The sequence below is a fragment of the Mus caroli genome, unplaced genomic scaffold (assembly GCF_978045245.1).
Source record: "Mus caroli unplaced genomic scaffold, Mus_caroli_1 scaffold_2, whole genome shotgun sequence".
Lineage (NCBI taxonomy): Eukaryota > Metazoa > Chordata > Mammalia > Rodentia > Muridae > Mus > Mus caroli.
In genome coordinates this window covers 166680661-166694123 of record NW_028227257.1, presented here as the reverse complement: position 1 = coordinate 166694123, position 13463 = coordinate 166680661, and the positions used below count along the sequence as shown (strand labels likewise).

General features: G+C 42.8%; 2 protein-coding genes across 2 annotated transcripts in view; both read left to right on the top strand.

Moving 5' to 3' along the window:
- Tmem236 (transmembrane protein 236) overlaps positions 1 to 1333 on the top strand; it is a 45792-nt gene extending 44459 nt beyond the window's left edge. The window contains exon 4 of the mRNA XM_021157085.2: positions 765 to 1333. Coding sequence (XP_021012744.1) covers positions 765 to 1333 — 569 coding nt within the window. The remainder of the gene's footprint in view (positions 1 to 764) is intronic.
- Positions 1334 to 11253: 9920 nt separating this feature from the next.
- Mrc1 (mannose receptor C-type 1) overlaps positions 11254 to 13463 on the top strand; it is an 86768-nt gene continuing 84558 nt past the window's right edge. Inside the window, exon 1 of the mRNA XM_021155588.3 lies at positions 11254 to 11442. Within this exon, the coding sequence (XP_021011247.1) occupies positions 11382 to 11442 (61 nt within the window). The 5' untranslated portion in view covers positions 11254 to 11381. The remainder of the gene's footprint in view (positions 11443 to 13463) is intronic.

The following is a 13463-nucleotide window of genomic DNA, read 5'->3' as shown; positions in this document are numbered from 1 at the left end:
TTAAATCCTGAACTTAGGTTTCATATCCAGAAAAAGTACCAACATGCCAAGAACCTCTGTAATGTTTTAAGTATGTCATTCACTGAGATATTGTTTTCTTCATGTCAGAGATTTGGACTTTTATTTTAAGAACTAACATCTAAACATTTGTTTTCATCATGTGTCTGTGTGAAGGTGTATGCACAGGTGTGTGCAGGTGCGCTTTGGGGATGGAGGCTTAGGGGCTCCCTGCAGCTGAAGCTGCAGTTTCAGTGAACTACCTGACGAGGGCGCTAGGCCCTGAACTCAGGTCCTCTGGATGCTTCTGCAGAACACTATGAGATAATCATTGCTGCTGCCTAGCCATATACAATTGCAGCGCATAGAATTTTATTCTCAATTTGAATTTTAGGTTTTACATGTGTGTTTGGGCATGGATTTGCCAAAAGGGACATGTGGATGTCATAGAATCATTGGTAGTCAGTTCTCTTTTTTCCATATGGATTCTACCAATTGAGCAATCCCTACTCTCTCACCTACCTTCCCTTTTCTTTCCTCCCTCCTCTTCCTCCCCTCCCCCTCCCACTCCACCTGCGACAGTCTGTTCTTGGAACAGGTCTATCTATGTACCTCAGATCAATCTCCATTTTGCTGTCCTTCCTGCTTCCATGTCCTTTTCCCACAGTGGGATTATAGAACCGCCATTGACTCAGTTTAGTAACACATAATTAAACAATTTTAGATTAAAGAAACAGTCAATAACCAAATCTATCAATGTTTTGCAGGTTATGAAGACAATGACATCTGTATAACCTCGTTGCAACAGATAAAAACCGTGACAGAACAGGTAGTTCAGAGTGACGGAAATCCTGCATCTGCCCAGGCGGCCAAGCCCACTGCGATGTCCCAGCCCCGGAACCATGTGGCAGTGCTTGTCGGGCCCCTGGAGCCCTCCTTTCAGTCTAGGATCCTTAGGACGATGTCTCAAAGAGATGTTCGGGCGGAGCTGTTTCTGCGAAGCTTCCTCATGTGGGCAGACACGGTAGAAATGCTGCGTGTGGCTGGGCACCAGGCGGTGTACAAGTCAGCCTGGCTGTACCCGGTCTACATATTCAGTTTTATTTCTCTCCTGAGAATGGTCTTCACACCTAAGAATCCTCTGCTTAATTCCCTGGGGATCTTGATGCAAGATTTGCCCTTTGTTTTTCTTAGACTCAGTTTAATCCTTGCCCTGGGAACGATCACGCCAGTACTTGGCCTTTGTAAAAATGTCCTAGTGACTATATCGTATATTTACTTCAATTATGTAACCAAACTCAGGCCTTTCTCTGCCTTTGAAACCTCTCCATTTTAAACAGCAAATGTCAAGATACTAAGACCTCTTGATTATACATGTGAAATGTGTATTTGTTTCTAGGTATAAATGTCTGTGGTATATAAAATTAACCATTTTCTACCCGTATCATAGCTTTAACACACACACACACACACACACACACACACACACACACACGTATATAATGGTGCTACATTTAAACAAAACTAACTTTAGACATGCATATTCATTTCACTTTCAGTTAAAAATTACTCCTTAATAAAGCCTTTTAAAAAATGACAGGAGCCATGACATCACTTAAGAATGAGATTTTTATCTCTAGTCCATTGAAGAACATTTTGCTTAATTATTCGAAATTAGTTTTAGAAAATAACTTGAGGTTATCGAATATATTTTAGAGTTTGTCTGAAAACTGGAGTTGTAGGGTCTTGTTCAAACTTACAATCATACTCGGTGTGTGTGTGTAAATGAGTGTTTTCAGCAGTGAGGATTGAACTCAGGGCACACCATCTTAGTAGTAGCACACACCTAACAATGAGCTACATCTCTTAGAAATACATTTCTTACTCTGCTGCAGTTACCGCTACTAAGTCATTAGCTGCATAGAAAACTAGGGTCTTCAGCACACATCAGTTTGGCAAAGCTTCCTTACAGCTTCTTGGGCTGGTGCAGCTGACAGTATGTCAGTGTTGAGGATAATGGGGCCAAGGTACATTGTGATCCGTAGATAAAGTTTTGTAATAAACACCATAAACTGAAGACAATGTGTAAGAGTAACATAAACGGAGTTTGATGTCATCATAAAAAAAAAATCAAGTAGTTTGCACTTAGTATAGATGCCAAAGGTGTCTTACGTTGTACTAGGTCCTGAGTATCTTCATGTTCCAATGATCATGCACACAGTCATGAACTCTGCATGTGCTCTGATGGCCCAGATACTCATATCCAAGCAGAGATTCTTTGTTTATAAGAGAAGTTTGTAAGAAGTTTATCTCTGCAGAGTAATGTGGAAGCAAATAGCTTATGTACACTTAGTAACTCTGAGTGTTACCGCCTCTGTCCTGTGCCCTCATCCACTCTGTGTGTATCTGGCCTCCATCTTGGGTCTCTCCCCCAGTCTCCTTTCCCGTTATGTCTCATAGTTGTTCTCACACTGTAGAGACCTACTCATAATTGTTAAACCTTGCTTACCAGCTCGGTGATTTGGGGCTAGGTCCTTGAATGCTGTGAAACCCACTGGTACAAAAAGATGAATACACATAAGTACTTATTTAGTAGTGTCAGGGGATTGTAGGATTGGAGTGCTCTCAATGCAGTGTCGAACAAATAATAACCCCTTAAATGCTGGGCACTTAATGGTACCATTCCACATCCCTGCCCACTCTTTGAGAATAATAGTTCATGCCTGGAATTTGTGAGATGTAGCATCTAAGATCTCAAGGTTACCCCAGACTACAGGTGTTTATCAATCACTCTTGTGATCAATAGCAAATTGAGTTGTAAAATATTTAGATGAAAGTGAATATGGAAAGCCATTCTTCCACTTGAATAGAACTTCTGTAAGCTCTCAAAGAATTCAGACCACAGCACTCTATTTCTTTCTTTTATTTTAATTTTTCATTTTGGATGAGGGTCTCACTATGTAGCCCAGGTAAGTCTGAACTTGAACTCACCACCCTCCTGCTTCCACCTCCCAGATGCTGGGACTACAGGGATGTGCATTGCTGAGAATTAAAAACGCCTTCACCAGCCCACCAATGCCACATAAGCACCTGCCTCAGAGCCATAGCCCTAGATGGCAGTTTCTGTGTCTGAAAGCTTTTGATAATATATCTACTTTTCTTGTTGTCTCATTAACTTGACAATCCCATAAGAGGAAGCCTGAGAGTGTCTTGCTTAGCTACACCTCTGTCTCTACCTGCCAATCCTAGGATAGGTACTCACAATGTTTCTAACATTAAATACATATCTTCTAAAATTAAGGAATGCTTACAACCAAGTACCTAATTTACAATACTCATAAATGCAAAGCTTGTTTACATAAATGTATATATTTTTATTTTGCAATTTTGAGTGAATGGCACTCAGTAAACTTTAAAGTATTACATGAGGTTAGTCTGCATTTTGTGTCTGACAGTCAAACATGGATATGCCTGATATCTGGGGATGTTAGCAATGCTTGAAACAGGTAATGAAGGCATATATAACAAACAGATCATGTAAGGCAGGGAAAGCTTTGAGTTTCTGGCCTAACTGAATGCACAGATGTGTATAAAGGTCAAGCCTATGGTACTTAAGAGATATTACAAGAACTTACGTAAATGTAGCATCGATAGTTTTACATTATGTAATTATAACCTATATTTTACTAAAATTGTACTGTAATTCTTATAAGCTATTTATTATTGTTGGTATTAAGGTTTTTGTCCTAATATAAAGCTTAATTTCTGCTGTAAAGTATGAATACAGAAACTGCACAGATCTGTAATAGACTATGTAGTATTTAACTCTGAATAAAATCTGAAGCCACATGATAATTATGTGTAGGTATACATTGGGGGCTGCTTTATTGGGTTCTTATATCTACCAACCTTCCAACCCTTATTCCACCCTAATCCCCTCCAAACCCCCGACACTAGGTAGGAGGGAAAGAGGGTTAGAGGGGAAAGGGGTCATAGATTTCTTTAGCCTACTTCCTGCTGACTAGGGTCATCAAGTTCCCTGGAGCAAGTCCAATCTTCATCATCAGAATATCTCCAACCAGCAATCCAGAAATAGCAAACACAGCAACAGGAAGCAGCAGCAGCAGGGATTGGGAGGGAGGGGGCAGCATCAGGAGAGCAGCAGCAGCAGGGATTGGGGTGTGGGGAGCAGCATCAGGGATTGGGGTGGGGGGCACCATCAGGGGAGCAGTAGCCACCACAGGTCCTCTTGGGGCTCTCTTATTTATACCCTCCCAGGAGTCCCCAGGATTCCAAATATAAACTACCTGGACCTGGCAAAAATCACACCCCTCTTAGAGCACGTGACAGTCATGGTTAGTGGCTGAAGCAGCCCGATAGCCCACACCTGGAATTAAAATGAAAACATAGTCACATAACATTACTGTGGTTTTTACACTTACGTCTTCATTCAATGTCAATTTATTTACAGAGTCTCAGTGTGTTGCCCTGGCTTTCCTGGGATTTGCTACATAGCCCAGGCTGTTCTCAAGCCAGGAGGGATCCCTCTGCCTCTGTCTCCTGGGTGCTAGGATGGTTACAGCTGTGTGCTACCATGCCTTTTTTTTTTAACCTTTTAATTTTTATTTTTACCTTTTAATTAAAATCTTACAACTGAGTGACTCTTTTGTTGTGAGGTTTGCTTCATTGTGACAGTGTGTTTGTCCTTCAGCTGCCTGGCAGTCCTCCTCTCATCCCTCTTTCCAGCTCTGTAGTCATGTGGTACAAACACAGAGACAGCAAAGTCAGGGCGTGAGGATAGAGAAACAGAGGTGTATATGTGTGAGCACATGGGGACAAGTTCAGCTACCCTGAACAGAATACCAATGGCTCAGGATCTAAGATCAACAACTGATTCATTGGACCTCATGAAACTAAAATGCTTCTGTAAGGAAGAGGACACTGTCAATAGGACCTACAGATTGGAAAAAGATCTTCACTAACCTTACATCTGATAGATGGTTAATATCCAAAATATATAAAGAACTCAAGAAGTTAGACTCCAACCCAATTAAAAACTGGGGTACAGAGTTAAAAGAGAGTCTCAACAGAAGAATCTCAAATGGCCAAGAGGCACTTAAAGAGTCTGCAGATCTATCTCTTCAGCCCCAAGGTTAAGAAGCTAGAATGTCAGTGAATTTCAGCCATTCAGTTCTGAAGGCTTCTGTCATCCATCTCTTACTGTCCCTCTTCATCAGCCACCCCTCAGGTATCTAGAAGGGCAATCTGAACATTCCTAGAAACAGTGTGGATAATAAGGACCTTACCCTCCAAATACAAATACCAGCCTGTAGGTGCTGAAGGATGATACGTTTTGTAATTACTTGGACAATTCTGTTCATCCTTAAACTAGAAGTTCTAGTCAGAGTAATCAGGCAAAAAATTTAAAGCACCTAAATTGGAGCATGAAAAAGAGACTTTTTCTCTGTCTGTAGATGTCATGACTTTATATGTAGAAAGTTCTAGAATGTTGTTGAAATTGCAAGAAACATACATCAATAGTATTTCATACTCCTATGATGAACAACTCAAAATGGAAATCAAGGAAATAATTCTATCTACAGTGACATTGGTGGTTTAAATGAGAATGCTTTCCATATTCTAAAATAATTGAAGGCCCCAGTTGGTGGAACTGTTTGGGAAGGATTAAAAAGTATGGTCTTGTTGAAAGAAATATGTCACTGAAGTTTCAAAAGCCTGTACCATTCTCAGTTAGCATACTCTGTACCTCATGCTTGTTAATCGAATGTAAGCTCTCAGCTATTGTTCCAGTGCCATGCCTGCCTGCCTGCCCATTAAAATGTTCTTTGTCATGATGCTCATGGTCTTACCTTCTAAAACTCTAAGTCTAGTAAACACTTCTATAGTTGTCTTGCTCATAGTTTCTTAGCACAGTGATAGAAAAGTAACTAAGACAACATATAAAAGAACAAAATATTTAGGAGTAAATTTAGTCTCAAAGAATCTAAGGAACAAGGAAGGCTCAACAGGGGAATACATGAATCTCATTGTGAAGGGGAAATAAAATAGATTTCCTTGGGGGAGGAGTCTCAATGGGGAGATGGGGATGGAAACAGGAGGGACTAGGTGGGGGAAGGAAAGAGGGAGAGAATACTGGGAGAGACAACAGGAATCCAGGGCAGGAGCACCTCTGGGATGAGCTAGAAACCTAGTAGAATGGAAACTTCTGGGAATCTATGAGGGAAACCCTAGCTAAGACTCCAAGCAAAGGGGAGATACAGAGCTTGAACTGGCTATTCCAGTAACCAGACCAGACTGGGTAACCAGTCCCAGTGGAGGGATTGAGACACCAACCCAGCCACAAAACCTTCCTCTTGCCAACAAGATGCATTGGGGTAAAGGTCGCAGAGAAATGTGGAAGTGGACAACCAATGACTGGTTCAGCTTGAGACCCATGAGAGGGAGCCCACCCCTGACACTGTTTGAAGGGCCCGAAACCACAAGCTGGATAGCCTAGAGACCTGGGATAGAACCAAACTCAACTGACAAGAAGAAGAAGAAGGAGGAGGAGGAGGAGGAGGAAGAGGAGGAAAGAAATAAAAAAGAAAGAAAAGGAAAGAAAAAGAAAGTAAATGAAATGATTCCTAAAGATTATTCTGCTATACTCATAGATTGGTGCCTAATTCAATTGTCATCCAAGAGGCTTCACCCAGAAACTGATGGGAACAGATGCAGAGACCAAACATTAGGTGGAGCTTAGGGAATTCTGTAGAAGATGAAGAGGAAGGATTGTAGGAGCCAGAGGGGTCAAAGACACCACAAGGAAACCCACACAATCAGCTAACTTGGGCCCATAGGAGGGCACACAGACCCAACAACCAGGAAGTCTGCATGGAACTGACCTAGGCCCTCTGCTCATGTGTTACAGTTGTGTAGCTTGGTCTTCAAGTGGGATTCCTAACAGTGGGAGTAGGGGCTGTCTCTGACTCTGTTACCTGCCTTTGTGACCCTTTCCTCCCGTTGGGCTGTTTCTTTTAACCTCAAAAAGACAGGATTCACCTAGTCTCACTGCAACCTGATATGCCATGCCTGGTAGATATTCATGGCCTTTTCTATATGGAAATAGAGGTGGGGATGGAAGTATGGAGCTGTAGTTGGATGTAACTATAATTAAATAAAAAATTAACTTAAAAATTTTATATCCTGATAAGTATAAAACATGGCTGAAAGAAATTGAAGAATTAAGTAGAAAGGTTGTCCAAGTTTATATGATGGAAGACTAAATACAGTGAAGTGGATGACAGTTTTTGAAGAGAAGAACAGAAACAGGCCAACCTTATCAAAACCCCAAATTTGCTTTACTTCATATATAGGAAACCCTATCCAAAAATCTACATGAAATCTCAAGGGATTGCAAATAGCTAAAACAATTTTCAAAGAAATTAGAGCTCTTGTACTTTCTGATTTTAAATTTTATTACTAAACCATACTTCAATAATATGAACAGTATGGTACTGGCCTGAGATGGCTTTCTAAGCCAGTGGGATACAACACAGAACCTAGATAGAAATTCCACCATGTGTGGCCAGTTGACTTTGGACAAGATGCCAAGACCATTTAGTGTGGAAGCAATAGTATGTTCAACAGGAAGTGATGGGGAAGCTGGGTACCCCCATGTAGAGTACCAGTTGTCTTCATACTTATGTAGAAAGCCCTATGCGAATCAAAGACCTGCACACATTGGAAGGCCATGGAACCCTCAGAAGAATCAGGAATATATTCATAACATTAGATTTGATAATGACATATTGGCTGTAACATCAAGAAAAAAATAGACAAACTGAACTTTCTCAAAATTAAAAACTTTTACATCAAGGGACACTTACCAGAAGAGTGAGTTGGGTGCAATGACAGGTGCTTGTGATCCTAGTGCTTGGAAAGCTGATGCAGGAGGATGACATGTTTAAGGCCAGCTTAAGCTACGTGGTGAGAGCCTGACTCAAAATTAAAAAAAAAAAAAAAAAAGGATGTAGTGTTGGAGATAAGGGGAGGGGGCTGAGGAGACGAAGAAAAATGAGAAAAACAGAGGAAGGGAAAAGCAGAAACAAGAACACAGGTTATTAGAAAATTTTACCAACACACTCATTTGATAAAAGATTAGTGTTCAGAATATAAAAATGTACTCAAGTACCACGGAACCACAGATGTTAAGAATGAATACTGGGCCTGGACTAATATTTCTCCATAGAAAATCTGAGTGGCCAGTGGGCATATGTGAATAACTTCAATCATAGCAGCCAGTACAGAAATGCAAATTAAACTACAGATACCTCCCTCATATAAAGAATGGTTCTTATCAAAAGCAGAAATGAATGTTAGTGAGGATGTGGAGAAATTGTGACCCTTGGTCAAGGAGAGCATTAAGTGGAATAGCTCATGTGGAAAGCAGCTTGCAGTCGTTCAGTATGGGGGAGACAGGAGAGAAGCCCAGAGGACCAGGTGAATGAATGGAAATATGCAGCTGTGGGGTGGGGGTGGGGGTAGGGAGCATGTCTAGAAAGTTCCAGAGACCTGACATGAGAGAGGCTCTCAGGACTCATTGGGGATGACCTTAGCCTAAATGCCCAACAGTGGGGAAATGGAACCTGAAGAGACCACCTCCAGTAGATAGAGATGGCCTCCGGCGAAGGTATTGGGTCATGAACTTACCTTCAAAATTTCTGACCCAGAATTGTTCCTGTCTAAGAGAAATGCAGGGACAAAAATGGAGCAGAGACTGAAGGAAAGGCCACCCAGAAATCGGCCTAACTTGGGATCCATCCCATGTGTAGTCACCAAACCCTGACACTATTACTGATGCCATGTTATGCTTGCAGACAGGAGCCTAGAATGGCTGTCCTCTGAGAGGCTGTACCAGCAGCTGACTGAGACAGAAGCAGACACTTAACAGCCAACCATTGGACTAAGGTCATGGACCCCCATGGAAGAGTTAGAGGAAGGATTGAAGGAGCTAGAGGGGATGGCAACCCCATAGGAATTACAACAGTGTCAACTAACTTAGCCCCCTGGGAACTCCCAGAGACTGAACTACCAACCAAAAGCATATGTGTGCTGGTCCCTACATATGTGTGCCCCTGGCACATATGTAGCAGAGGCCTGACTGCCTTATATGACCTCAGTGGGAGAGGATGGTCTTAATCCTGCAGAGACTTGATGCCTCAGGGAAGGGGAATGTGGGGGGAGGTGAAGTGGGAGAGTTGGGGTGGGAGTAGGGTGATGGGGGTGGTGGGGGAGCACCCTCTCAGAGGCAAAGGGTGTGGGGTGAAGAACTCTTGGAGGGAGGACAGGGAGGGAGCAACTTTTGAAATGGAAATAAATAAAATAATTTTAAAAAACCCAAGCTCTGAAATGGATGCTTCAAAGATTTGAAGAGACTCCAGAAGTGAAAAATGTGCTATTTTCCCACAGTTCCTGGCAATACAAAGATTGTTTTAAGGCCTATGGAAATTCCTCTTCCTCTATTACCTGAAATCACAGATTTGTGTTGACTTGCTCACCCCTTCTAACCTGATAAAATCTTCCAATAAGATAAAAATGATGGAGACAAATCCTTTGTGCGATGTTGGACTTCACTTTATATCAAACCCAGGATCTCGTTACTGATTCTAATTTTATTCCTGTGCATGTAAGACATATTGACATAATAAAACCATGGATATACAGATGCCTGCAATTCAGTTAACTCTTATTTTCCTCTGAAAATAAGTCAATGTAAACCCCAATTAGACAAAACAATTTGAATGGCTTGCATTTAAAAGACCAATTAAAACATTTTTTTTTTTTTTTTTGGTCAGCAAGCATGGTGGGGCGCACCTATAATCCCAGCTCTCAGAAAGTCAAAACAGAGGAATCAAGAATTCAAGGCCAGCCTGAGCTACAGAAGCAAGACTGTTTCGATGTTCCTGTGATAAGTCAGTTAAGCAGTGATTGAAAAGGAAACGTTTGCAGCCTCTCACCAGTTGTGGGAGAATTTTCTTTGTCAGTTAAGCCTTGATAGAATGAAAAAGAACGGTGGGTCCCTTCTCAGAATCTTCCTAATTTAGGCTTTTTAAAAAGAAAATTCTTGAGAGAAACCACAGCTTACTGGGAAATGAGTGTGTACCTGCCCCAGCGTGGATGGGTCTGAACAGCTTTTCACTTGAAGGTAAACCATCTGTTTACAACTTCTAAGTCGCCAGTGTTTCCAGAAGCTTCATTTTGAAACGATGACATTTCCCACGCTCCAGTTTCAGGTCTTCCCTGACTAACCACTAATATCTATTTCTAAATATTCTTAATTCTTGTTGAACGCCTGGAAAAAAAAATCAGTGTTTAGGTGGGTTTTGTGGTGCTTTGTGAACGACCCTGGAATGTCATGAAGACGAAACCCCAGTCATCACATCAACAAGTAACTTTTGGACCCAAGCCAGGCTTTCTTTTGCAAGAGAGAGAGAGAGAGAGAGAGAGAGAGAGAGAGAGAGAGAGAGAGAGAGAGAGAGAGAGAGAGAGAGAGGTCTTCCCCTTTTCAAACTCTGAGGACTGTAATGGTTGAGGTCAGGCAGCGAACCGACAACACAGCTATTGCCACTATCTCCTCTGACTTTCTAAGGAAAGCTTCTAGAACTTTCTCTCCCTGGGCTTTATTGAGGTTGTCTTAAAATTAACTTCTTTCATTTTCCTTCTAGAGACAGGGGCAAAACTCTACGCGAACCATACCTTTGATCCTTTCTAAGGAGTGTGTGTGTGTGTGTGTGTGTGCGTGTGTGTGTGTGTGTGTTGGTGCTGGGGCTCTAAGCCTGAACACAGGATTGGGGCAGGGGTCAGTTTTACACCTTCAGGAAGTGCTTCTGATGCTTTCCAGCGAGTGCCCTCCCTTTCTGACTAGAATTGCCGGTGAGAGCCTCCACAGCTGCCTTCTGGACACTTTTCCCCACCCAGATAATGGCCTCCTATGTGGTTACTGCCCAGCACCTGTGGAGAGCTCAGCCGGGCTGCCTCTCCCTGCTGCTCACAGCCTGGGTCCTCACTTCTCCCCACTTCCTGCGTTTTCTCCTCTCCTACACATGTTCCTCTCTCCCCTTCCCCCTGTGCCTTAGCTTACGAAGCAAAGTTGTAACTTTGAATTCCTGTTTTTCTAACCGCCCCCATGTGACAGGATATCTCTCAATTGGAGGGTTTTCCTAAATTCAGGAGTCCTTTAAAAGGGACAGCTTCCTCTGTCCTCCTTTTCAGTCAGGCAGCTCCCAGACCTTGGACTGAGCAAAGGGGCAACCTGGGGACCTGGTTGTATTCTTTGCCTTTTCCAGCCTCCCTCTTCTCCCTCAGTGGAAGATCCACTCTGGGCCATGAGGCTTCCCCTGCTCCTGGCTTTTATCTCTGTCATCCCTGTCTCTGTTCAGCTATTGGGTAAGTCTGTTTTGAGGTGGGGGCTTGCATACCATTTTGTTTGGAGTTTATGCTAAAAGTCCTGTGTACATCTGGAAGAGGAATTGAGCACACTCTCCTTACAACATCTGTGTTTTTATCTGACCTTCATTAAGCCTGCATTTGGCCTTGACCTGGACATACCAGGGTGGGAGTTGAGCTAGAGTCAGGCGATGCTGCTGCTCTCTGTTGTTAGATGTTGTCCAAGCTGAAGCCTCCCCCCCCCCCCCCCAGCACCTCCGTCCTCCTGAAGACATCATGTCTGGGTATTTCTACATGGTTTGTGCAATGCTTCTTGTTTTGTTGCTTGCCCTAGTTCTAGTTTCCAGTTTATGGCGTTGCTATTCTACTCCCTATAGATAGCGCTGAGTATCTCCGGTGGGGAAAGAGGAAGTTGCAGCCCCTCATCCTAGATGCAAATTGATAAGGAGAGGACTCTCCTTCCAGGAGGGACGTGGGCATTCTCATACTCGGCTTTTCCCATGAGCCGTTTCATTCATAATTTCTATTGCTAGAAAGTCCGCCCTTTTCTGTTCATATTATCTCACAGGTGGATGTGTTCGATGTTGAAGTCTGAAGGTGGTATGTCCGTAGGAACAGATCAGGGCTCTTTAGATGCTCAAGTCAGCGTTTCTCTGGATTCTTAAGCACCAGTATGGAAGGGACTGGGAGAGTTTGCACTCCCAGGTCTATTTTGAGACTTATTTTGGCTTTTCAACACCCTTCACTTCCATCAGACAACTAAAGCCTGCTGGATACAGTTCGTACCCTTGGTCTTAACCGAAGTCCTGTGGTGTCTCTGATGCCAGGGAATTCTCTAGGGAGCTGTATGATAAAGATTTTCTCAATTTTCTTAGGAATGTTTCCCTCCTTGAGACAGCAGGATGCCCCCCTAACGCCTTTCTCTTTGTGACTACAAATACTGGGACAGAGTGTGAGGTCTTGTGGGCCCAGTTACAGGGACACAAAATGTGAGCTCTTTCAGCTCTCTCTAGAGAGTAAAAAGCAAATATAAATGGGCACAGGAGAGTCCCTTCCAGATCCAGATGTCTTTGTGTTAACTTGAGAACCTGTGATTTTTCAGCCCCTCACTGGGGGTTGGATTCTAGACTTGTAATCTGTGGTAGATCCACACCCTTAGACTCTTTTTACCATTTATTTATTTCAAAAAAATGTTTTATTATGCTTATTGCATTTCAGTGTGAGTGTGCCATAGAAGTTCATGTGGAGGTCAGAAGACATTCCACCATGTGGGTCCCAGGGATCAAATCTAAGTTGTCAGGCCTGGCAGGCAGCACCTTTATCTGCTGAGCCACCTCTGGTCTAAGGGTCAGCTGTGCTCATTTTATCTTCTCTTGGTCTCAGTAGCCCAAGTCCCTAAGGATAAAGCCAGAACATTTGCTTAGTCAACAGCTGATTAAAGGACACCTGAGTTCTCAGGACTGCCTTTCCTGGATCCCCATCAACTCACAAGACCTATGAGAAGATCCTTTGCTACCTGATATACTACAACCCAAGGGAACATTCCACCCCAATGTCACTGTATGCATTGGGGCACTGATGTCACTGATAGGTTAGCTGTGATTGGAGTCTATAGAGGTTAATCGAGGCGCTCCCTGGCCCTCCTTGCTCTGCTGTCCTGCCTCTCAGGACATTATTGGCAGTGTTTAAGCATTAGTATATAGGTGGGGAGTTATCATTAATGAGAGACATTGGACACTGACTGTGGAACTAAGCAAAGAAATATAATTTGGTGGGTTTGGCTCATGGGCAATGGTGTGCTAGTAGACAAAATGACTTTTTTTTTTTTTTGTAGGAAAAAACAAAACAGAAAAGACTAGCTGATTCATAGCATTTTCTGATTTTTTTATTCCCATCATGGTTCACTACCAATTACCACTCTGAGGCCATGTAAGCAGAATTGGAAAGGGAAGCAAGCAACAGACTCTACTTGGTTGGTGCCACAAGGCAACTGGGGCACCTTTCCATATCTTAGGACACAG